The sequence below is a fragment of the Cydia splendana genome, chromosome 6, assembly GCF_910591565.1.
Source record: "Cydia splendana chromosome 6, ilCydSple1.2, whole genome shotgun sequence".
Lineage (NCBI taxonomy): Eukaryota > Metazoa > Arthropoda > Insecta > Lepidoptera > Tortricidae > Cydia > Cydia splendana.
The window spans coordinates 13,891,792-13,918,645 of NC_085965.1; the positions used below are offsets into that span (position 1 = coordinate 13,891,792).

A 26,854-nucleotide genomic window follows, 5' to 3' on the forward strand; every position below is an offset into this window, starting at 1 on the left:
CATTTTGGTCCCTAATGCTCGTATCATCCATTTTAAATCCTCTGTCACTGAAAAAAATCTAAAACCCCTTAAATTAAGTCACAAGAGATCTTACTTCACTATTTATAACTTTCTTACTTACAATATATTAAAATCCTCTTCATAAATAATAAATAAATCACAATAGTAGTAAACTGTGCATTATTTGTGCTAAAAAAATGTAAACATTACTGGGGCGGCAAGCTCCATACGGGCATTTCCTCTCTCTTCTTCTCTTTTTTCTTGTAATGCCTATCTCTTAACCGGACATCGTCTTGTTTCCTATAATCACTGCTCCTCCAGTCGACTATTTTTCTCGGGGAACCTTCTTTCTTCCTGTCTTTGCTCTCGTCAAAGTACACTTTGCTTTTTACGAATAGTTCATTAGTGTCTGGATCGCAGAGGGCGGGGGGTAGCTCCTCTTCGTACCGGTCGTCTAGCTCGGCCACGTCCGTTCTGCTGAAGGTGTAGGAGTGGGGGTAGTAGTCCTGAAGGATGTCCTCCTGCCGGAACCGCTGCATCTGTATCCAGACGTGGGGCAGGAGCAGCGGGAACCTTTGGAGCCAGTACGTGATGAAGCCGTCGGGCAATTTGCCCAGGCTTTCTCTTATTTCGGGCTCTAGCTCTCTGTAGTGGTGTTTCTGGAAAACAAAGATTAAATATAGTTGAGGTTCGTAGTCTCTTAGGTTATTTAGTTGATATAAACGTTTGGATTTGTACCCCACTGCGATTTCGGTAGTTTCCAAAGCCTACAACGCTCCGATCGAGGCCAGAGTGACCTTCGACCATCAAAGGCACGTTTGCAAGTCGTCTAGTACTGCCCAAATATACCGTCACACCGTAGTACCGATATATTTGGTCAGTTCGGCCGTCACTACTTATTCGGTGCCGACTGTACGGGATTTAATCGTGACGTGTCGTACCCCATGCCCTGTGCAATGTGTACCTTGTTCCGTATGGCGCGCAGCAGATGCGCGACTTGGTCGCCGCGGTAGGTGCGGCGCGCGCGCAGGTCGGCGGCCACGCGGCCGCACACGCGCGCGCGCCAGTCGCCGCGCACCACCCGCGCCGCGCCCGTCTCCAGCGGGTGCGCCGGGCCCGACGGCCCGAGGCTCTCCACTTGGTCGCTCACGTCCTGGAATCATTGTTACACTAACCTTTACATGGGCTGACAGTTTAAAAATAATGTTCGAAAATGTACTTAGGATCGGTTGCACAAAATCTTCTGTCACCATGAAAATATTCACTAATTTTTATTGTATGGATGCTTCATAGTCTCTACTGAGTTATGTTGATCAATTTGACGATTATGGTTGGTGCGACTGGCCCTTACTCTTACTGTAATTAGAACACAGGGTTGAAGTATGATCGTCAACTTGCCTCTGCCTAGACAAGAGTTAATCTGAGTGCAAATATGTATGATTTTTTTTTACTTAAAGTAGTATTAAACAACTTTTAAACCCACAAACTTAGGCTTTTATTCGACTGACACCTATATTATGAATATCAATCGACATAAAAATTAAAACCTAGAATGAGGCCTCATAACAAAACAACAGGTACCTGTAAGAAGTTAAGAATAGACTGTTTCCCCCAGAACATTGGGTACTTGAGCACGGATTCACACGGCGGGCGAGCGTGCGGCCGCGCGGAAATCATCGCGCGAATCAGGATTTTAGTGACCAACACCTCTTCTTGCGGCAACACTTTACTGTAAAATATATATATATAATTACTTCTTTTTCTCTACTAAATCAAACGTGGTTGGCTGTTTCTTATTAATTCTACACTCAAAATTACATACTGGACTCGCAAAATCAATCAAAGCTTCGTCAGAAACAAAAAATGAAACAATGTTTTTTTTTTCACTCTTTGATATTGATTCGTTCTTACTATTGTCAGTATTGTCCTATGGCTAGTTGGATACGATAACAACAAGAAATAGTTGATCCACACAATTTTACTTTCTTGACTTTAAAGCAGCACTCTAAATGGACTCAAGACAAGAAGACATATCTTTGCAATAAGGTTAACAATAATGGAAACACTATGGAGAATGGCAAGTACTTACTCTAGCTGTTCCAAATTATAATCTCCAGTGAGTATATTGGCCTGTCGCCTGAGCACATCGCCGAAAGGATGCTGTCCCTGGGACAGCACGTAGTAAAACACGCAGCCCAGAGAGAAAATGTCGACCGACGTAGTCTGCAACAATGAGTCAGATTTAAACGAATAATTCCTTAGTGGGAAGAAAACAATTATCTAGTAGTCAAATTCAACTTAGAAATTTGTCAGCCAGTCAACTTATTATCTCTCTCTCGCTCATCTCGGTTTTAGTTTATAAGCTGCTGTTTCAGAGCCCATGGTCCACCACCCTAAGCTGCCGGTCACCTTCACTGCGGCCCCGCTCAAACGGTATCACCAGGCTAGGGGTCGTGGGGTTGGATAACGGCCGGTAGTGATAAAGCTGGCCCACACCACACCAGACCACACAGTCGTATATCTATACAGAAAATGACGGAAGACCGCCCCACAAGGTGGGGCGCGACTCGACACAGCCTTCGCACCAGAAATGCGGAAGAGGCGTCACACCCTTCCAAAGGGGTTTCGAATGATTATCCATCCAAAGTGGAACATGCACTTTCCAACGTCATTTCGCACGGGCATCCTCTTTTGTTCGATCGTAATAACTATCTCTCTTAATATCCAGCCAGTACCTCCGGGACTTATGCAACAAGTGTTACTACAGGTATTACGCGTTAAGTTTGTGTGGAGACGGCCGCTATTATGACGGCACCGCTATCCTAGGAAAACAGAGCTGTACAGTTGTATATTACCGTTCGTTCGCCGTTGATCATCTCGGGTGCTATCCAGCCGTCGGTGCCGGTGACGCCGGAGCGGCGCGAGAAGCTGGCGCGCCCGATGTTCAGCTTCTTGGAGAGACCGAAGTCGGAGATCATGGCGCGGACCTCGCCGGTGCCGGTCGGCATGGAGAGGAGCACGTTGTGCGGCTTTATGTCTCTGTGGACTGGAAGAAAGCATTGAAAGATATTAGGGTGGTGTTCCACTTGTCCAATGTGCTTTGCGTCTCACTCTCTTATTAAGCAAAATGTGAGAGTCAAACACACATTGGACCAAGATATTGGACAGATGGAATACCACACCCTTATATAAACATTACAGAATAATCTTACACAAGTCACAAATGAAAATTAAAATGCAAGAAAGCGTTATACATTAGCAAAAGTGGGCTGCGAAAGTAAGTATATCACGCGCGAGATCGACTACCCAAACCCATTTTTTCTAACCGTATTAATTAGGATAGGAGGAAGTAGGTAGTGTGTGTGAAAACTATCAACTTATTGCTATTTATGACTTCCAAAAGTAAAATGCTTTTATTATGCTTTAACCACTGGAGATGCGCGAACGCGTTATCGCGCTACACACTTAATAAAACAAAGCATAATAGAATATTTATTAGAAGTAAGATAACACCAACCTATATCCATAGAGTGTAAATGCGCAAGCCCCATAGTGGCTTGCCGCAGAACTTCCACGGAGTCTATCCTGCAATGATCTAACTTCTTCTCCACGTAATCTTGCAAAGTCGCCGAGCACAGCTCGAGCGCTATGTACCTGTAATCAAATATGTCTGTAAGATTTTTGAAATTGGACCATCCATTGGAGATGTGAACGGTAGTGGGGCAGTGGGCGAGGCATATCCAGCTAAAGGAATACTTGATATTCCAAGCCTCGCTCAGCGTGACCAACACAATTTCTTCTTACAACCTTTTAACCGCCTTAATTTTACACGCAGTTGTAAACCTTATTTTAACACATTTACTGCCAATGTCTTAGTAGCGCCACGCACGTAGCCGATCCCAGCGTTTCCCGTTTTGTAGAGGAAAGCGACTACGAACAGAGAACCCAATGAGCGGGTTCCCGGAACTCAACATTTAAGACGGCACCCTTCGTCGGCTATTGATGATGATGCTCTCCTGACCGATTTCGGCCACAGCGACTGTGTGCTCTGGATTGGAGTAGGCAATTTTTAAGTCGTGTTATTATTGCTAACATAACCTAAAATGTAGACTGCCACAGTCAAAAGTTTAGGTTCAAAATTGTAATGTTCCATCGCCCACACTGTTAACTGTCCATCGGACTTAGGTATTACAAAAGGCATAAGGTCCGCCGATGGACAGTTAACAGTGTTGCTGTTTGTATATGTCTCACCGGAACTGCTTGTCGCGCTCGGTGCAGTAGTAGCGCACCACGTGCGCGTGCGCGTCCGACTCGCGCAGCAGCGCCACCTCGCGGTCGGCGAACGTGAAGCACTCCGGTAGCAGCCGCTTCACGGCTACAGCTCTCTTGTCAAAAGTGCCCCTAAAAATACATAAATTTTAGTATATGTATATTAAATCCTACCGAATACCTTTTGAAAAATCTCAAAAGGTTTTGGGAATACTCTTAAAAAATACACTGTACAAACTTGTGTCTGTGGATTCCGATGAACTTTTCGGCTCGGGCTAGTGCACCAAATGAATATGATACTCGTAACACGATTGACCTAACTTAGCAGAGCACCTGGCCTACTTACCTTATTACGATTACAGAAGATTGGCTGCAGCTCTTAGTCTTTGTTTAAATAATCAGGCAAGTTGAAAATTAAAAATCTTTCAACTGTTGGTTGAAGCTCGGTTTAAGGACTGTCGTCTTAAATACCAGCCGCAATCTGCGGTTAACATATCGTTTACAATTTTAAGCGGTCGATAAACCCTCAAAGCGGTCACCCATCTGACCTAACCGCCATTGCTTAAAACTGCGCAACGAGCAACATGAAATGTTGTCTCATATTATGAGTTTGTCAACTATAAAATCACGTTGTTTACCACGCGGGAAACTCCGCGCTCGTTATCTTTGTGACGCAGCAAGAAATGCCTGATTAATAATTGATTTTCTTGCGATTTCGATTTCGTTCTATCGCTTGGAAGTCTTGGAACAGTGTTTTGTTTCTGTTTCCCTGTACACTGATAATATTTTATCAAAGATTACCTAGCCGTAGCGAACGGATTAATCGAATTAACCTATTTTAATTACCAGAAAGTAATCAACTGGCACATGGCATATTGATTTAGTTAGTTTTACGGCTTATCACAGTAATGTAGTAGGTAGTCATGAAACGTCAACAAATGTATAACTAGGTAGGGCACTACTATCGTCATTCCTTGAAATGGGTATAAAGGTGTCAGTTGTTTCATAGGTGAGGCCTATCAAAGAAGGATAACGTTCAAAATATGGTAGGAAATATATAGTAAATGAACTGAAGATTATACAAAAAAACTCTTAATGGGACATAAGAACTAAAGAACTGACCTGTAGACGAAGGTGCCCTCGCAGCCCTTGCCCAGCACGTGGTCGGTGCGGAAGGTGATGCGGCCGATCTTGACCTCGCCGTCTCCCAGCTCCTCCAGCTGGCCGGTCACCTCGCCGGTTGAGGATGTGGAGTAATTAGAACCGCGAGACCCACCTTGGGACAATTGTTGGAATTCGCGGGCCTAAGGACAAATGGGAATTTGGTCATTGAGCGATCTTACTAGATCTTGATATAAATATAGCCAGAATGAAAGTTATCGCACTTGTTAAATGTTCTTGAATTTGTTCGCTGATGAAATATGTATTCCCAAAGAGGTACCTAAATCCATTTAGTTTGTGAATGACTGATGTTAAAGAGTTTGATGATTATGACAAGGTATATAATAAAAGTTTAAAAACCATTTACTGATCATAACGTTCAGGTAACCAATGTGCAATTACATGATTTATTATTTCAAATATTATATTTCTAAGCTAGGAGGCGTAGTTATAATAACTTATTTTATTAGTGTTAAAAATAGACAATATATAGATAAACAGGTTACTTACACGTTAACCCATAATAATAGTTATTTTTACGATTACTGTAGTAGTTAATATTACATAATGTAAAATAACTTGTATAAAACAAACGCAAATATTTCCCTATTATTTCCTCATCGGATTTACCGGCTAGTTTCAATCTCAACCTTGATATGCGCGCCAAAGATAAATCTGGGAATATTTTGAAAACAATACATTTCGTCCAGCGGTAACGGATTGTGACCATCAACATTATCGTTTTTATTAAATCCTATGAACTCTAGAAATGGTGTCATTCAATTGATTAGATAACTCGAGTTTTTCACGTTGTCCAATTAATCTGTACACCAACCCCTTTGTCGATAAGTACGTGTTATTTAAAATGTAAAGCATGATACACTTCAAATTCGACTTTATTTCATAAAGCTGATAGTTCGAAAAGCCAAATTGTTAACAAATTATTGATACTTATTACGTTTGATTGTAATGGACAATAATTATTTTTTAATAAAATATAACGTATAATTACAGAACAAAATTAAATAGGAAAAATATGTTCACAGTACAGTTAGTCCACCAAAGCAAAATTATTAATAACGTGTGTGGAAACCAGAAAATTAAGTGACGCTTATTATTAAGTAAATAGCCGATAGCAGCCTTTTTTAATCGAAAAATGAACTTTATTCTTCAGTCGATAGAGCACGGAATCAAATGGCAAGCCAATAAATGCATAATAAATCGTATGCATTCCTGTTAGGATTAAGGTTAGTTATGAAAACTGCGAATATACCTAGGTGATAATAAAAACTTGTAATATAAATAGGAATTCCCAACCGCTTGGCAACCATAACATAAACTCCCGATAACTATTGGAGTTAAACAACCCAATAACGCGTAATACTCGGATAACTTGGAACATTAAATGAAGTAAAATATGTAATATGCAAATAATAATACGTTTTTAAGGGAAATTATCCAAAACATTTTTTTTGTTTACCGATTTACAAATGAGGTTAACTTCTTTAAAAAAAACGTAACTAGCGACGTATTAAATAAGTTTAAAATATTGAAACGAGTGTAAAATGTGAATATGAAATGTAACACGCGTGAATATTAATCATTCCATCTGGGCAAACAATCGCGCATAATGGCCAACTAACCTATTGGTACACACAAACATCTGTGAAGAATGCGCGTGAATGTCAACTCGTAACTTTCATTTGAAATTCAATCATAACTTGAGCGGAATAGAGTCCATAATGCCTTTAATTTTTATAGTTTTTACCACAATCCTTCGAGATTACCAAGAGACGTAGTGCGTACTTCATTTTATCAACATCCTAATGTTAAGTTTATCAGATGGTAATACACCAATCATTTGCTAATATCAGATTTTTATCTACAAAGTAATCATAACATACCTGATACCGGAGATACCAAAACATGGTGATGACTAGTCCAACCAAGATGATAAGCGCCATTTTAAGCGCCTTATTCTCTTGCTGATGGATCCATATATAGCCTCGCTTGTACCACAAATCAGGCCTAAAATTGAACGTAAACCCTTCGAATAAGTCTTCAGTTTGAACAGACACAGATACTTGCATAGAATTCTCATTTGTTTCATTCTCCACGTCATTTTCAGCGTCTGATATTTTGCCGTTTATCAACTTTATTGCATCATTGTCGTTTTTGAATAAAAAGTTTGTGTTTGGTAATGTGGGCGACCAGGCTGTTGTCAACTCTGGCACTTTATAGTGTCCGAGCAATAAGTACGGCGCTGAAACGTGCACATTCAAATCGTTTAATTTGTAATGTACATTTTTAACGGGCTCGTATGGTTTCTCTGTGTTTTTGTTTTCCGTGGCCGTTGGTCCTTCGAGGAGTAATGGTTGCGTTTGTGCCGTAGATATAGTGATGGTGTTTTTGTCGACTAAAGACGACAAAGCATATAGGCCGTGGTTGTGCTCGCCGACGTACAATGTTGGGCTGAAATAAAATAGGATTATTTTAACCTTTTAGCACAAAATAATACTTTCTAAAGACCACCGTAAAAGCATATAAATAACAGAATACAGTTAAAAGGTTGGTTATCGATAAGGACGATTTCTAATGGTTCATTTATGCTAATGCAACTCTATTTTAATGCCATGAGGGCTGAAAAGTACCAAGCTTTTTCTTTTTGCAACCATACATGTATTTATGTTATTTGCTGCGTATATATATTATTTTTAATAGTACTTAATTGTGGTGCGAGTATTGTGGTCACGCTTCGTAGCACACGCCATAACAACAATTGTACACAAAGAGATATTCATATTGATATAACAACGCTAAAGTAGGTACTTACTATAATTCAATATTAGAATTCTTTATCCCCTGCCCATTGCTGAGCGTTGTGGCATCCTCCATGATATGGTCAAGCGTGTCATCTCCAATAGAGTTGAAAGGGACGGAGATGAGCCCTTCTCTGTCTAGCAGGTAAGCGGCGACCACGGGCGTCTCGAAGTGGTGCGACCACACCAGGTCGCCGGTCTTGCGGTCGAAGGACATCACGCGACCGTTGGATGTCGACGTGAAATGGATTATGCCTAAAATGTATATAAATGACTACTTAATGGAATGTTATTCTAAATGACTACTTACGTGGTACATCGGCTTTCATGCATTCATGTGATACCATCGCGCACACTGTTAACTGTACATCGGTGGACATTATGCCTTTTGTAATAAGGTCCACCGATGTACATTTAGGAGTTTTGCTGTTTTTCCATGTAGCATAGGTTTTTTTTATAAAAAAGTGTAAGCGTACAAGCATTTATTGTAACTTTTGTCAATAATTCTGACAATACTAACAATAATTTTGAGTTCCTATGGCCAACTCCCGGTTCCATTATTAAAACAGCTTAGTGACACTATAATATTGGATTGTCGTCTGATACGTCGATATCCAATGTAATATAACGTATCGGGCGACATTATGCATATATACCCTATATATAATTATATACATAATTTCAGCTAAATGAAATACTCGGTAATTTCATTTAAGTGCCTAGAGTTTAGTTTTTAATTCGTTTTATGTTTAGTTTATGTATTATTTTAATTAAATAAATTTTACCTAGAATAAAAATAACTTCAATAAATAACAAGGTGTAACAAATGGATTACGAAAGGCCTTAGCGATAAAGAACCGAACATCGTGATGCGGGCTAACTAGGTTCATTGAACGCGTATTAATCTGGCTGGTAAATATTTGCACTCAGGTAAAGTGTAACAAACTTTGTCCTTGTCTGATCTATATCTGAATACAAAGATGTAGTCTGTGGATGTGCTGCTGTACAAATGGTGTCCAATGCTTTTTTAGTTCACTTGTTTCTCTGGTGTTTGCTAATTTTCCACGAGACGGATGACTAACAAGCTCAAAGTCACTTTTCCGTCATAAAGCAGTCGATTGAAGACTTTTACGACGGCGTTGTTTATATGTGTATCTAAACACTCCTGCGTAATATGATTCACCATAGTTTAATTTTTTTTTAATGTTTGAACTTATTATATAACCTATTTATTTATTATTTATTTTATTTTTGATAGTGGATAGGTATGTACTCAAAAATCACCCAAAATCAAAGATCATGTTGGGATGGTACATCGAGCATACATATCTTAAATATAACAAAATCATTTTGCGAACAATAATCTGGTGAGCCAAGTTAGAATAATAGCATATATCATGTATATCTCACTCAAACACAATAAAAACGCAATTGTTAGTCTTGCAACTCTTGCACCATCGGCGTTGCTTTAGCTCATTCGCTTTTTAAACTGGATTCTCCATATTTACAACGAGACGGTATTTACTATTTAATTTACTCATGTACCTTATAGTTCAAAGAACCTGGAATATCATGCATCTCAGAAAAATATTTGCAGAAAGTTCTTTCTTCAGAGCAAGCTACCGACAATATAATTCAGTATGTTTGAAAAAACAGCGCAATCAATTTTAGAGTTCTATTCTAAAAATAACGGTGCGCGGCGGACGATTGAGATTGAATATACCTAAAGTTGAATCAAAAAACGGAAGATTCCGATTGAATATAGCTAAAGTTGAATCAAAAACATAAATGTATATCAATAAAATAATTATAATCAATTAAAAAATCGTAGTTTTTACAGATGCACTTTATCTGCAATAAACTCAATGCACCTTACACTCCTTATAAGTAAACACATTTTTCGCGTTAATTTCACGCTGCGTGTTTTGGAATATATAATGATGATTGATTTATTGAATTAAAATTAGAAAGCGTCATGCGTTTTTTTTATTCTTTACCTAATGCTATCAAATATATCAACATATTTAAAGCCTGGCCAGACTGACCAACATAACCAGTTAGTAAAAAACCGGACAACTGCGAGTCGGACTCGCCCACCCCCTCGGTGGGTGGGTGGTTTCCGTACTTAAGTATTTTTTGTTATAGTGGCAACAGAAATACAGCATCTGAGAAAATTTCAACTGTCTAGCTCTCGCGGTTCACGAGATACAGCCTGGTGACAGACAGACGGGCAGACAGACAGACAGACAGACAGACAGACGGACAGTGGAGTCTTAGTAATAGGGTCCCGTTTTTACCCTTTGGGTACGGCACCCTAAAAAACATGCATCTCGACAAAGTAGTAGGTACCTATTCAACCAGTGCGAAATAATTTTGAGATACTTAAAGTTAAAGTGTCATTCTATGGAACTTGCTAACTATGTAAACAAACCGCCATATTGAAATTGTCTCTGAATTATGAATTTAGTAGTGACTTTTGTTTACGTAGTTAGCAAGTTCCATAGAATGACACTACTACTGAGCGCGGCATGTTATTCCCAGGTTTTATGTCTGGGAAGCAATTTTAGTGTCCATTTCAGCACTATCCAACATGTTATCATAGAAAACTAATTAACTCACCGTAATCATTAATCATCTCCTTGCCCATGGCGAGCGAAGAGTAGTCGAAGAAGGTAACATTCCACTTCTGATCTTCATGCTTCGAGTCATGCATCAGTATGTTATATTCAGTGCGCGCGACGTAGATACCACGCTTTTTGTCCGGGAAACACGTGTCCGCTTCGTCGCTATTGAAAATCTTATCCTTGTCAAAACCTACAAAAATAAGAAGTTTCTTACAGCCGATTTTTCACATATGAATCTCTCTCTCTCTGACTCTCTCATTCTAGATTTTGTTCCATCTGTCATCTTAAAACAGAGCAATGGTACAAATTATAGATGTGGGGCCCGTATCGTCAACAACTAGGTACTAGAGTCACAACTAGTAGGACCGACAAGATCAGATACATACAAGATGCTGTGCAGCACATGTCCTTGTAGAACGTTCACAGGCTTTATCCACCTATGGACGTGTTTAACGAAAACAATTGAGCTTCGGAAAATAAGAAATGTTAGTGAGCAAAAGAAAGAACTCCTCAGACACTTTTTTAAATTTTCCGATAATAACGACATTCCTCTGAATCCTGCAATTGAATTTTAAGGAAAATTTTACCTGAAACATGTTCCCGTGAACCGGTCAATGGATCAAGAATAAACCACGTATCACTCTTCTTCCCCGTATAGAGGATGCCCTCTGTAGACCGGCAGGGGGCGTTGGCCACGAGCTCCGGTATCGTCAGGGGCATTTTCTTGAGCATCTGCTGGTCGCCCCGCGGCCCGTACATGTACAGGAAGCCGTGACGGGGATCCGGCAGGAACTGGGGCATGAGGCTGTCATGCTGGTTGGGGACTTTTACGACTGGCTCTGTAACAACGAAGTGATTATTAACCCCCTTATTCATAAACGTTTACTAAAGTTGACAAGCCGATAATAATCGTTTGTCCCTTTCCGACGTATTGGTATGATGGAAAGGGACAAACGGCCATAGACGCGCACGGTGTCAATTGAACACTACCACTATATACTATACTATACAGGGTGGAAAGGCACGACGATCCTTCCCGGAAGTATTAGGTCGTTTAAGTGACACAGAGACGATTGGTAATGGTAAGAATCGTTAATTGAGTAAAAAATTAAAAATAGCAAATTTACTACTTTTTAACTGTGGTGACAACCCTATAGCATGTGCACATCACGGCTATAGATTAAAGATCTCCGTCGGGAAAACTCGGGACTTTACACTTTTTTCCGATCGTTGACAGAATCGCAATGATGTATGAATAACGCATAAATGTCAAATAAATCAAATGAATGCAAAAATATTTCAAACAATTGTATTACTTTCTTAGATAATTAATTTTTGCCAATATTTAACACTATCTTCTCTTCACATACGGTGTTCAAATGTACCTCCGTGTCTTACAAAGCCGCCGCAGCCCGTGCCCGAGTATGTCGATGCACATGCGATAGTGTATGCTCTTCGTCATTTTTCCTCCGCAGATTGTCCTCCGCAGAAAGCACCAATTAGCCTTTGTCTCATTTCGTCCGCAGTTTCACATTCCGTTTGGTACACCATATCTTTTACACAGCCCCACAAATTTAAATAGCCACGAGAATCGAACAACGGCATTTTTATTTGAAGAATATGACATTAAATAAGTAAAGTTCAATGAAAATTTAATTTCAAACATCAGACGTCTTGTCTATTTCCTACCACGCAAGAAGGTTTGTTAGTTTGGTATTGAAGAAGTATTTATTCTTAGTATTTCATTTTTGCAAGTTCATTTGGTGTAATTTTTTATTATTTTAGATAGTTTCCAATTATTCGAAAATAATTTTGTGAAACGTGTTAAGAAACTAAAACCTTTTTATCAGTCAAGGAAACCAGAGATATTTATAAGACGATTGCGTACTTTTGAGTGGTTGTCAATGTCACCATTTGAACTGTCGTTGTAAACAATGTTGTGGTTAGTATTATTAATATTAAGGAATAACATAACTACTTCATTCAAGTATTGAACAAGTGGAACCACTAAGAAAGCGAAAATCCTGCAACGATTCTTACCGTGTTGTAAGCAGGCTAAAAATGGTTAGATGGCAACAAATTAGCATAATTTCCTGTCGTATACTGATTGTTTACAAGTAAGTTCATTGACCCTGTCACCTGTTAGGGTTAGAACAAAGTAGTTTTTTGCATGGATGTTTAAAAGGCCATAATTTAGAAACGGTTGCCCATATGAACATAGTTTCTATGGAGAAAATATAGAGCTTAGGCTAAACTATCTCCCATTTCCGGAAAGGATCGTCGTGCCTTTCCACCCTGTATATACTTACCGTTTTATAATAACTTAATCCTTTACCAGGCTGACAGTTCAAAAATGACAATCGAATCTCAGTCTTACTGATCGAACTTAGAACACATGTTTGAAGTACCGTATGTGGGAAATATATTTTTCACCTCAGCAGCTCGAACAAGGGTACTTTGCTTCTTAAAAACAGTGAGCAAAATGCGATTTTGCTCACTGAGTCATTTTGTCTCACTCAGTGAAGAAAATCGCATTTGTCTCACTGAGTGAGACAAAATGACATTCAAGTGACCTTTATAGTCAAATGTCATTTCAACATGCGGGGTCTAATACAAGTTCGATATACTTGGGTTCTATTATCTCTGTCCCTCTAGGTATGTTCTCACTGCTTAGGGTGAAAAATTTTGTGTACTACACGAGATCAAAGTTATTTACATCTCGTGCGCTTTTGAATCCCTTACTACGCTCAAGATTCTAAATTAGATTCACTCGTTACGCTCGTGAATCTATTATAGAATCTTTCGCTTGCACGGGACTCAAAATAAGCACTCGAAGAAATATCAAACTTTGATCTCTTGTTGTACAAATAACTAATTATATCCCTTAGCCTGGTTAACGGTTAATAAGTAATTAGGCGTAAAAACTACCAACGCAGGCAGCGCTAGTAGTAGAGGAGTCGTATGAAAATTTGTATGTAAGGGTCAAAATAATTCCCACAAAGACGGGGTTTGATTTTTTTAGTTCTTTGTGTGTATCTTTTTGACATACTAAAAATATATCAAAATATATGCATGCAAAACGCATTTATTGACATATCAAATTTGAAAAATCAAAAAATATATTAAAAATCGTGTGTGGTATCAAATGACAGGAAATTACACGCTAAAAAAGGTTGTGAAGTTGATTTTACAAAATAAAAATAAAAAACAAAGTGGTGGCTGAAAGACTGTTTTTTTTTTCAATGTTGAGAATTATTTCCTACATTGAAAACTAAACTAAACTATCATAGTTTTACACATCAAAATACATTGTGTAAAAGAAAAGAATATTTAATTAATGAATACCTATTTTTAATTATATTAATATAATATGAAAAATATAGGCTCTATATTAATTTAAAAAGTTTTATCAATAAACTGAACGCACCTCAAAGGAGGTGCTTGGCAGAATATATGGAACAAAAACTATTGTAAACTGGTCATATTTTTGTAAAACTCGATTTCGACTGGCAAATTATATTACTTTTTGGCAACCGGGTTTTTTACCCTAATTAGATCCCGCTGAATCCGAATTTGCTCGATCGAATTCTTGACCGGAAGTGAGATATTTGATATTAAAGGTTCCTTTTTTTAGCATGTCGTAAATAACTCTTAAACGGTGGCGCATAGCAAAAATGTTCTTATACGTAAGTAATCTGCATAAAATTTCCTACAAGAAAGATTTCATACAATTTTTCGCTAGGATCAATATTCAAAGAGATATTAACGCGGGAAAGTTAATTATAATCACTTCTAAGGTCGGTTTTTTTTTTAGTTTTTCGTAAATAACTCGTAAACGGTGGCCAATATATTAAAATGTTGTTAAATGTTAATAATCTACACAAAATTCTCTACAAAAAAGATTCAGTACACTTTTCGCAGGGATTAATATTTAAAAAGATAATACAGAGGGAAAGTTAATTATAATAAATTCTAAGGTTCCTTGTTTTTATTTTTTCGTTAATAATTTGAAAAAACAAAGCAGCGAGTAAGTTCATTATAATAAATTTTAAAGATATTATTTATTAATAACAAAGTGAAAAAAAAAACTAAACGTTAAAATTAAAACTAAAATATAACAAATCTTAAACTAAACTTAGAAGTAAAAAATGCTCCCCAGGTCACCTTCATGAGTTATGGTGCCCAGAAGGCTGGCAGCGTTACCTTTTTGGATGGCCAGGCTTATCCTCTGGCCGAGATAGCTGCCAGCCCTCCGGTCACCTGAGATGTCCATGAGGCGCTGGGACATTCCTTAAATAAGCTTTTTGTGCTAGGCCCCCACGGTCCCAGAGTCTCTACGCCAAACGGCGCAAATATGTAGCCCTCGCCGAGGACAGCATATTTGCGCCGCTTGTTGTGTTCAGCGGTTGTAGCCGCCGGTCCCGCCTTGACGGAGGTCGCCTGTAGGTGGGACGGCGCGAGCGTGTCAACGCAGGTGGCGTCCCACACAAGCGTCCTCCCCAGCCTTCACGGAATAAGTGAAGTTCCGTCGGGCCGCTTGCCGTCGTCGCGTGCGATACCGTTCGGCTCTAGGATGGCCGGCACGCTAAAGGAAGCAAGCGCCCTCCGGATGACATCATTCAGGGAGGTGTGGCGAGAGATGCGGCCTGTGCTTCTCTGGCAGGGCAAGCCGTGGTGGCCCAGCTCGTCAACATTGGAACCACAGCGGCAGCGGTGGGGCTCATTGGTTTTGACCCCCAATCGCAGACTGGTAGCGAGTGCGAGGGCCTTTCTCTCTAGGAGAGTGCCTATGTTGGGGGATGGCAATGCATGGAGCGAGAGCCCCGACTCTGGCTCCGATACAGCTAAGAGACGAGCGCGCTCTGCAGGGCTTTGAGCATTATCAATAAGAGCTTTTAAGGTGGCTCTGCAGAGGGGCTCATCCCAAAGTTTTTGAGAATGAACGAAGGCTGGGATTGGATTTTCCGGGCAGGCTTGCGTCCAAGCATTTTTGGCCTCGATCTGTATTTGGATGCAGATATTGTCGGCGGGAGGGCAAAAAATTTTACTGGCGAGATCTTGCGTGCTGTGGAAAGAGGACAAAAAACCTGGGAGGGCGATGCTGACAACTAGCCGGATGCCCAGGCCGCCATGAAGGATTAGCAAAGAAACCTGAGTCCAATTTTAAAGTCCCTTTTTAGTTTTTGGTAAATAACTTGTAAACGGTGGCCCATAGCAAAATAGGTTATACTTTACAAATTATTTACGAAAAACTTAAAAAAAAGTGACATGTGAATTGATTGTAATGAACTTTCTTCCTTTAATATCGTTTCAAATATTGATCCCAGAGAAAAGTGTTTAAGATGTTTTTGGACAAAACTTTTATGTAGATTATTTATTCATAAAAACCTATTTTACAATGGAACACCGTTTACGAGTTATGTACGAAAAACTAAAAAGGGACTTTAAAATTTATTATAATACTAATAATATATACTTACCCGCTTCTTTGTTTTTTTTTTTAATATTGATCCTAGGGAAAAGTGTTCTATATGTTTCTTGTATGAAATTTCATTTTCATTATTTATGTATAAGATATTTTTTGCTGTGTCATACTTCAAATTATTAACGAAAAATAAAAACAAGGAACCTTAGAATTTATTATAATTAACTTTCCCTCTGTATTATCTTTTTAAATATGATTCCCTGCGAAAAGTGTACTGAATCTTTTTTGTAGAAAATTTTGTGTAGATTATTAACATTTAACAACATTTTAATATATTGGCCACCGTTTGTGAGTTATTTACGAAAAACTAAAAAAAAAGCGACCTTGGAAGTCATTATAATAAACTTTCCCGCGTTAATATCTCTTTGAATATTGATCCTAGCGAAAAATTGTACGAAATCTTTCTTGTAGGAAATTTTATGCAGATTACTTACGCATAAGAACATTTTTGCTATGCGCCACTGTTTAAGAGTTATTTACGACACACTAAAAAAAGGAATCTTTAATATCTAATATCGCACTTCCGGTCAAGAATTCGATCGAGCAAATTCGGATTCAGCGGGGTCTAATTAGGGTAAAAAACCCGGTTGCCAAAAAGTTATATAATTTGCCAGTCGAAATCGAGTTTTACAAAAATATGACCAGTTTACAATAGTTTTTTTTTATATATTCGTTCGTTCAGTTTATTGATAAAACTTTTTAAATTAATATAGAGCCTATATTTTTCATATTATATTAATATAATTAAAAATAGGTATTCATTAATTAAATATTCTTTTCTTTTACACAATGTATTTTGATGTGTAAAACTATAATCGTTTAGTTTAGTTTTCAATGTAGGAAATAATTTTCAACATTGAAATAAAAACAGTTTTTCAGCCACCACTTTGTTTTTTTTATTTTTATTTTGTAAAGTTAACCTCACGACCTTTTTTAGCGTGTAATTTCCTGTCATTTGATACCACACACGATTTTTAATATTTTTTTTGATTTTTCAAATTTGAAATGTCAATAAATGCGTTTTGCATGCATATATTTTGATATATTTTTAGTATGTCAAAAAGATACACCCAAAGAACTAAAAACATCAAACCCCGTCTTTGTGGGAATTATTTTGACCCCAAAGGCTATATCATCTCTACTATATCGTACTTATAGGTACCTACGTATGTATGTAACTACGCAAGTACGATGGGAGGGACGAAACGTACGATGATCGATGCCATGTGAATAAAAAAGAGACATATTAACAGTATCGCTAACTGTTTAGCTTATAGATAGATAGTTGCTTACTGCTAGAGCGAACTTTTTCTAAGAGCACCCTCTAAAAAAAACCTCGCCCATTATTAGGTTGCGGCATGATTGTGTTTTTTACAAGTGTCAAAATAATCAGTAAGTGCTGTTAAATTCTGGCTATGCGTAAAACAAAAATGTAGAGATTGCATTTTAACAATCAATGTAAAAAAAGCCTTAAGCGACACGACTGACGTCATATGTACTTATTTCACACATGAGTGCAAAACTATGCCGCACTTAGCACGTGTAGTAACTACATTTGAACTCTCTTTCAATTATATTCCTTATGTCCATACAATAAGGTACACAATTGACTGAGTTTTCGCGTGTAGTACAGACATTACTAAGAAGCTAAGAACAAAATTATGACAGAGGTACGTGACCCCGCTTACATAATGTTAGCTAGCAAGATATTTAAATTAAGAAATGCATAAAACATACACGAAAAGAGAAGTTATTGTCGCGATAACTACAATGTCGATATGACAAAGTAATTAATCGATCGACCAAATGGCCCCACGGAAAAAAAATTGTTACAAAAAACGTTATCTACAATCAACATACGTGAACATGCGGCATTGACTCATAATGATCCATATTTGATTACTATTTACGGGACTGGTAAGTATTACCTACTTGAAAGCATGAAACAGACTGCCACATGTTCGTATTATTAAAATGCGTTAAGATAACATTTTAATACTAAAACAAATACATTCAACATATGTGCCTAAAGAGTTTGCCGAGTTTGGGTACCTATAACCCAACTACGGGATTTTGACGTCTGACATTTTTGTTGGAAGTCGCTTAAAATTGACACCTAAGTACAGTCACCTGCAATAGTATGTTACACAACGAAGGCCGCAGAAATATCTAACACGATCTTATTTGTAGGGCCATAAGAGCGTGTCACATATTTTTACGGCCTTCGAAGAGTAACATATTATTGCAGGTACATTTGTACCTATGTCACTCGTGTGATACGGGCCTCGTATAGAGACTATAGAAAAAGAAAAACGAATCAATTACACTTCATTCATCGAAACCGGCTCAGTAGTTTTGAGTATACGAAATAAGCTAACTAACGTAAACGTATCTATTAGATATGTATCTATTCTAGTTCTACTAAAGATTAATACCCAAAGATTTCAAAAATGCGAGCGAACATGCGCACCAAGGAAATGTGCACAAACGCCATTTGCGCACCAATTTTCTGGCTAATCTCAGATAAAATCGGTAATCGTCGTTTCGTTAAACCTAAATTCTTCGTTTGGTTAAGCCTAAATTGGTTACATCGGTAGTTAAGTTAAAGTTAACGTTATTTTAATAATGTTCGATTAAACTAAACAAATATGTATTAAAAATACAGCATGCGGAAAATATAATTTCATCCTTCCTCTTAGTTTTTTCAACACTGTAGTATTTTGTTAATTGAAGCTTAGTATTATATTGCAGGAAAAAGATAACATATTTAACAATTATAAATTTGCTACAGGTAGAGTCGAAATCAAAAATATGTTTACATTTTTCGGCTTATTACAAAAATTTAACGTAATATCTTTTGATATCAACTGTACATGCTTATTAAAGTCTCCATAATTTAGTTATGAAATTTGTGTGGTATAAAAATGGAAAAGAGCTACTAAACAACATTTAGTGCCTCAAATAAAAACAATGTTTGTAAACAGATTAGCAAAGATATCGAGGTTTTTACTTGTTCCAGTTTTTGCTGTGTTAGTGATTAGTGATAACTTGCTATCAAACAGTAATTATATTGAACTAAAATTATGTTATCTGTTTTGTTGTTTATTAGTTTTATTACCATGTGTGGGATTTCTTTATGATAAAACATGATTTTTATTGGTTTTGGTAAAGATTAAATAAACAGTTTATATACTACAGTCACCTTTTAATAGTAATATGCAATGTAAATTAGAATTAACATTATTTTTGGCTATTTTTGCATTTTTTCCTAACCAGAATCGTTAGGACAATCAATTGAGCATCATGGAGGCTTAAACTCACTACCTGGGCTATTTGACAAACAGTTTTTGTAAGCACAACCCATTGCTAAATGCATGCAATAGGATGCAAACAAGGAGGCAAGCCAAGAGTATACACATTTTTTTTATCTGTAAGAATTGTTGTTATCTAAGAATTAAAAATCGGGCAAGTGCGAGTCGGACTCGCGCACGAAGGGTTCCGTACCATATAAAAAAAAAACAAAAAAAAAAGCAAAAAAAAAAACGGTCACCCATCCAAGTACTGACCACTCCCGACGTTGCTTAACTTTGGTCAAAAATCACGTTTGTTGTATGGGAGCCCCATTTAAATCTTTATTTTATTCTGTTTTTAGTATTTGTTGTTATAGCGGCAACAGAAATACATCATCTGTGAAAATTTCAACTGTCTAGCTATCACGGTTCGTGAGATACAGCCTGGTGACAGACGGACGGACGGACGGACGGACGGACGGACGGACGGACGGACGGACGGACAGCGAAGTCTTAGTAATAGGGTCCCGTTTTACCCTTTGGGTACGGAACCCTAAAAACAAGCTTGCAACATGTCTACAGGTTTAGTTTTGCATCATGTCGCATAATTGACATTGAAAACTACTGGAAAGTCAAGGGTTGGAATAAAATTCACATAATAATACAAAAAATTGTTAATCAACAGATGCTAAAACAAACACATTGTTAACCCAGGTGTGCCAAGCATGACATTATGGAAGCTACTATTTTGACTGATGTTTTTATTTTATCAATGTTTTAATCTACTATTCTAGAACTTACTTTTTTCAAATTCAATTCAAATTGTATCAGTTTAATTTTAATTAAATAGATACTTTTTAACCAGGCTACTTTTTAATCAACTTGTTCCAATGAAAAACATGATTGGATTATAGTAAATAAGTAGTAACAAATAGCATTCATTGTAAAATAGCTCTTAATGCTAAGACATAAGAGTACTGATTCCAACAATGTTCAAGCAAATAAACCATGATGTATAATTTTCTGCAATTGCTGAAAGATTATTTAGTATTTGCGACTTACTATATTGCCATGAACATTTGACTAAAATTTGTATGGTTATTTTTTTATATGATTAACACTTTGCAGTGCAAACTCCCACAGTGGGAATGCAAAATGGAAATTTAATTGATTGATAGACAGTAATAATTCCTTTGCTAATAACTATTAAATTCAAAATTAAAAAAACCCTTTGCAAAGATTTTAAACCTTTTTATGTGAATGTAAACCTGTAGTATTTGATTGATGGTACATCACCTTATTATTTCACTTATAGTGGTCTAAGTGAGGTACTAAGCACAGTAAAAGTAATGCTGAATGGTAGTCCTTGACGCTAATGGGTTTAAGCACAAATGAAAGAAAAAATGCCATCATGTACTGTGCACAATATCTAAACACATAATATTTAAACTATGTATGTATGAAATTTTATTGGTTTATTGAGACTATTCTAACTTACTCAAAAAATAAAACAGTTTAACTTGTATTATCTACCAATTAAGAATCTTGTTTACAACCTTGTATCAGTTTTCTTCAATTCAGTACAGATACACTAAATAAAACCTGTGCTTATAACACTACATAAATGCATTATTCCTTCAATTACCCGCGCACCCAAGCTGCATACATCACCATCATCAGCATAGTTTGTAGCTTGGTATAGGTCAAAGGCTGTCCTACCACTGTTACTTTTTACACTGTGATTCTGTAGTTTGAATTCCAGGCATAAATGATTTTTTATAGCTCCTTGTCTTTGCTATGGTTCATAAAACATGATGAAATAAGAAAGTATTCCCAACTAAAGAAGTGTATTAATTTTCTAAATGATTACTTTTAGCCATACCATCTTTGAGTTTCCAAATAATATTTCCAGAGTGAGGCTCCACGGCCACCATGCCGCCTCCTAACGTAGCGAACAACAGGGGCCGGTCATCCCGCGCTCGCGACAACTCAGTGCTCTCCTGCAAAACATACACTAATCACAATCACATTCATTCAGAATATAGCAATTTCAGAGGCATGTAATTACTAAATGCCTCAAGTAGAGGCAAGTAATCAATGCGATACACTTGGCAACTCTCACGAACCTTCGATTCCTTGTCCACTATAGATCCGAGGCCGTAAGACCCGAACACAAACAGTGTTATAAACAACAAGCTCTTCATCTTTTTCTATTTCAATACACCTTAGTAAACACAAATATTAAATCACATTATTTTAGACAAAAACAATGAAACAATTCTAATACAAAAGAAAATATTTGTCATGTACATGTTTTGGCCACAAGTTCGACGGAAATTATGTACTTTTGACATTGACAGTATGACAGCAAACGTCGCGAAGTGAACGAATGAACTGTGAGTAAACCATAGACGGCATGAGTGAACGAATGGTTTTTCAACGAAAGTTAGTCCTCGTGCACATGATTGGACTTCATACGGTTTAATAGTCTGGCATACATAACTTGTCAGTCCGGTCCCATTTACACGAGAGCTTTTTCAACACGCGTTAAAAAGCGTTTGAATGATACAAATGGATACATGTGTATTTATTATTGACACGATGGCGGTGGCGCTTTTTATCAAGCGTAGTTGGATTTTCGACTTTACGTGTTGGTCGTTAAATCGAATTTAGCGTGTGGACGGATTCAAGCGCTTTTTTAACGCGCGTTGAAAAAGCTCTCGTGTAAATGGGGCCTCAGTAAGAACCAGGGCTATAACCGCGAAAATCGAAGTTCGCAAATTGCGGGCATTTTTCTCTGTCACTCTAATTACGCCTTCATTGGAGTAAAAGAGAAAGATCCCCGCAATTTGCGAATTCGGTTTTCGCGGTAGAGTCTGGCTAGCCAAAAATTGTTGACAAATATTTCGTTGTTGTATCACCAATTGTCTATGATTTAAAAAAAAGCTAAAAGTCAGTTGTCAATTTATGTCATTCATTCAAATTGTTTGCGGTTTATAATGGATTTATTTTGAATAATATTAATAATGTCTATACTGAGTGAGGTTCGCAAACTATTATTTAAGCTGGTAAATAATTACGACAATGTGCGAAGTCGAGGTGTAGCGTTGTATAACGAAAAACTGCAATGTTTACAACTCCTAAACAAATGTAAACAAATTCGGAGGTTGGTGCTCTATAAATATTTTGATACTTAGCATTTAGCATATTTGGCATAGTACTTATGTATTTTTTTGGTGATGGATTAATATTACGGTATTATCGAGCTAGGTCTTATTTATACTACATTTCATTTTTCGCCTTGTAACAATGGTATATGGTGAGAAAGTGTTAACATATGTGTTTATTGTTGACTGTACTTTTCATAGTGGTAGAAATTATGTGAGCTGACTTTGAGTGCACGTCAACGTATATTTAACTTATATCCTTAGGTACCTTACGTGTGCACAGAAAATTAAAAATATTTTCTAGTATCAAAACTATAATTCCTACTACACAAAGTGTGACCAGCCCAAGATTTTTTGAATTTCCCGCCAAACATTTGTGTAAAATTTCAGTAGCCAGACTCTAGCCCCTCTGGATAATTATACTCATCCCTTTCTTTTGCGTGCTAGCACTAGCGTCGGAAAAAGACTGTATGAATATCTCTGTCTATGTTTGAAATAAGACAGTCCGGGCCAAACCATAATAATTTTCGAATTCTTTTTAATGTTAACCCTGGCCGTACACACGAATGACATGTGCAAGCGAGACAGCGCTATGCATTTGTAGAGCGACGTCTCGTTCCCACCTGTCATTGCATACGGAATCCGAACGTCGCTCTTGTCGAATGTATATTCATGACTTTATATGAATGGATAGGATAGACAATGTGGGATAGACACCAACTCGTCAAAAACAAGCTGATTTGATTTGACGTTTTGTTTGTCTCGTCACGTCATGAACAGAAACAATATTGCAATAAGCGAGCGATAAAATTTGTATTAAAGAAATTTGACGGACTTTGTAATATATAAATTACCTAAGATATGCTTCCTATGAACTGAAATGAGTCTCTTTGCTAGTACGAAGTGAATGTAGTGCTGAATTATCTTTAAATATGGAACTGTCCGGCTCGGGTATGTGTTAAAAATAAATTAAAATAGTTTCGTTTGCATATGGTCTGGAAGAGTTAGAAAAGGGTTGGCCTGTTTATATTCTTGCGCAACAGTTATTCTCCGTACCGGTGTTTATCAGTAAACACGGACCATTTTTTGTTTCTTTGACAACAAGAGCGATAACAAACTCCGTGCGCTACGCACTTGAGAGTTAGTTTTAGTGTTATTATTAAGTTTGTGACGTTAACTCCTGCGTGTAATAAATTGTAGAGTAAATACAATAGTTTAGTCATTCTAATTGCAGATGTGTAAGTGTATACTACTTTATTGTGTTCCTTTGTCTGTGTAGTGTGCGTAAAAATAATGAATAATTTTTATTTCAAGGGAAATCCCCAAACGCCTCGTTGTCCTTTAGATACACTGCTAACAATGAGGAACTGGAAGAGTTGTACCACATGTGTGATGATGATCCCCCTACACCCCAAAATGACCCTCCTCAGAACGAAACCGCGAGTCCGAAAAAAGCGGATAAAAGCTCATCTATACTAGACAAATATTTCAAATCAATGAGAACAGAAAAACCGCCAGATAAAGAAAATGATGATCCAAAATCTGATCCCAAACCTTTAGAGGACACTAAACCAGCCGCTCCTCCCAAAGAAGTCACATCATCTCCTATGAAAGAGTATTTAAACCGTTTAGGGAAGCGGACTACTACTTCGGAAGGCTCCATAGATGCTAAGGAAAGCTCCAATGAAACTTGGAAGATCTTCCATGACTTTAAGTTCAAAATAGCACAAGCCGTTGAGGATATTAAAACTCGTTCAGTAGAAGGTAAGGATTGTGGTATCTTATTTGTACAATACTAAATTGTGTGTCTTGCGTTGTCTAATCAGTGTTCGATCTATTCATAGAAACAAAAGAAAAATCAGTGCCAAGAGAGAATTCTACATCAGATTCAGAAGAAAACTCAGCCATCAAAGACTCCGATCAACAAAGCGTTGGAGATACTGACAACCAGGTAAGTGTCTAGTGTTAAAGTTTACTTAAGTAATTTTTGTATTTATTTAGAGACAATTATTTACATTATCCTTATAACCATAAAATCTTAATAAATTTCTCTGATGAGATCTTAAACGGATCCCTTTGTTTGACATAATTATTGAGTGGCATAATGTAATGATTGTCAGATTATCATTAGTCATAAGGGGTCATCCATTAATTACATCACACGTTTAGGGGGAGGGAGGGGGTCAAGAAAATGTGACATGTTGTGACAAGGGGGAGAGGGGAGTCACAAACTTTGTGATGTCACTTTAACTTCATCAGTAACCAACATTTTATTTTAATAATTTTATTTACTGTACAGTTCAAAAACAAGTTTTAGGAACGATAATCGTTTTTATTAGTTTAATTTTTTTTCATAATCAGTTTTGGGTTATAAATTTACTAATATTTTGACAAAAAATTAATAATACTTAATTCGATTTGCCGAGTTCGTTGAAAAAACGTGACGTCACACCAGGGGGGAGGGGTTTGCCAAATGTGACCAAGTGTGACAAGGAGGGGGGGAGGAGTCAAAAAACCTTGTAATTCGTGTGACGTAATTAATGGATGACCCTAATTCTGAAACCATTAACTTTTCAGGATTTTCGTAAGGTTATCCTATAGATAGGTTAGGTTAGGTTTGTTTAATGGCAATCCTGAAAAGTTACGCGTTTCTGAGAAAAACCAAATGATGACTAATGAAAATGCGGACAAACAATACATTATGACTTAAAACTTTATGGGAAAGAATAGAGACCCGATCTTAAATCTTATTGTCATGATGTAAAAGTTGAATTTCATTAAATCCATTTGCCTCTTTGGGGTCTATATAATTTTGAAGATTTTATGAATGAAATTTGTCAGCTGTAATCATCCTTAAATCTTAAGTAACACTATAATTACAATGTATTAAAATTAAATTGCTGTAGCAATTACTGACTGACAAGAAATGTGAAACTTTGCATTATTACATGCTCTTGAGCCTCTTGTAACTTAAGTAACTTAAGAAGTTTCTTATGATTGAGTAAAGATGTACCTATTGGGGTTTTCCTCATAATATTACTCACAACAATGATTTATGCATAGAGGGCTGTCATTTGCATTTTTCTTAAACTTTCCAGATTTTCCAGCTAGTGTCAGTGTTAGAGCTGTTTCCCACTGACGTCCAGTTTTTTGCGGGTACGGTTTTTTGCAGGATCCCGTTTTAGTAGTATAGGTGCTAATATAGTAACTTTCACACGAGGATTCTGTTTGCGGGATACTGTATGCATACTACAGAAAACTGGATCCTGCAAAAAACCGTACCCGCCAAAAAAACTGGTTGTCAGTGGGAAACAGCTCTTAGTTTCAGTTTATATTGAATGAACTTACTAAATTAATTTTAGAGGACACTACAAAATGTACTGTACATTTTTGACCACACCAATATGCTTGATATGGTTAAAAAGTTTTAACCCTTTGAACACCACACCTATCATGCGCGGTGCGTCATCGTGAATCGGGTTGCAATGCATGAAGGTTGATATTGGACTGTAGCCACGCGCGTCAATTGACGTTTTTGGCGGTCAAAGTTTTTCTAAACAATTTAAAATTTTGCCTCTGTTACGTTAGGTTAAGCGAGGTTTTGTCGTGAGGCATGAAAGGCAAAAATGTGTCATAAATACAGACACAGTTGAAAATTTGCATTTAAAAGAATATTCACCAGGCTTTTGGTTACTCAAATTTGGTTGATGAAATTATTAAGACTGGGCTATCTGTATAAGCATCTAGTTAGCGTAAACTTATGTCTTCTTATGTGATCATTTGCAGTTGTTCTGTTTATGACATTCACCAAATGTTTCCATCAGGTATCATCTCTTCACAGTAGTATTCAGAATCTTTCTGAAATCACGCCGCCGGTCACGGCCAAGCCTACCGACCGCGAGTCGAGTCTTCCTTTAGAAAAAAATAATTCGGAATCCAGTGATGATACACATAAGAATTTAGGTAAGTCCAGCCTGGTCAGATTTGGGGAAATACAAGCATCATAAATTGCTTTTATTCGAACGAGCTTACAGTCGCC

At 37.3% G+C, this 26,854-nt stretch overlaps 2 protein-coding genes across 4 annotated transcripts in view; one reads left to right on the plus strand and one right to left on the minus strand.

The window, feature by feature from the left end:
* Window positions 1–81: 81 nt before the first annotated feature.
* LOC134791648 (serine/threonine-protein kinase/endoribonuclease IRE1) lies at window positions 82–22,002 on the minus strand. The gene is made up of 14 exons (XM_063762718.1): window positions 21,775–22,002; window positions 21,531–21,648; window positions 11,461–11,712; window positions 10,869–11,063; window positions 8,264–8,504; window positions 7,335–7,902; window positions 5,392–5,573; window positions 4,252–4,401; window positions 3,518–3,654; window positions 2,856–3,046; window positions 2,090–2,223; window positions 1,582–1,729; window positions 965–1,153; window positions 82–659 (listed from the first exon to the last, which is right to left on the minus strand). Exons 1-14 carry the CDS (start codon window positions 21,850–21,852, stop codon window positions 207–209), a joined length of 3,036 nt encoding a protein of 1,011 aa, XP_063618788.1. The 5' UTR covers window positions 21,853–22,002; the 3' UTR covers window positions 82–206.
* Window positions 22,003–23,583: 1,581 nt separating this feature from the next.
* Window positions 23,584–26,854, plus strand: part of LOC134791643 (testis-expressed protein 2) — a 28,755-nt gene continuing 25,484 nt past the window's right edge. The window contains exons 1-4 of one of the 3 annotated variants that reach the window (XM_063762701.1): window positions 23,584–23,766; window positions 24,130–24,579; window positions 24,660–24,766; window positions 26,640–26,778. In XM_063762701.1, coding sequence (XP_063618771.1) covers window positions 23,748–23,766; window positions 24,130–24,579; window positions 24,660–24,766; window positions 26,640–26,778 — 715 coding nt within the window. In that variant the 5' untranslated portion in view covers window positions 23,584–23,747. Of the gene's footprint in view, window positions 23,767–23,797; window positions 24,054–24,129; window positions 24,580–24,659; window positions 24,767–26,639; window positions 26,779–26,854 lie in introns of those variants that run through there. The other 2 variants (XM_063762703.1, XM_063762702.1) reach the window with 2 other exon arrangements.

Bases quoted from the DNA above. Each gene is read 5' to 3' on its own strand.
- LOC134791648 (XM_063762718.1), bottom strand. From the start codon at position 21,852: ATGAAGAGCTTGTTGTTTATAACACTGTTTGTGTTCGGGTCTTACGGC. The intron at 5,574-7,334 runs GTATGTTATGAT...ATTTGTCCTTAG, and splicing joins TTTGGTATCTCCGGTATCAG to GCCCGCGAATTCCAACAATT. The intron at 3,047-3,517 runs GTTGGTGTTATC...GCTTTCTTCCAG, and splicing joins TTTACACTCTATGGATATAG to TCCACAGAGACATAAAGCCG.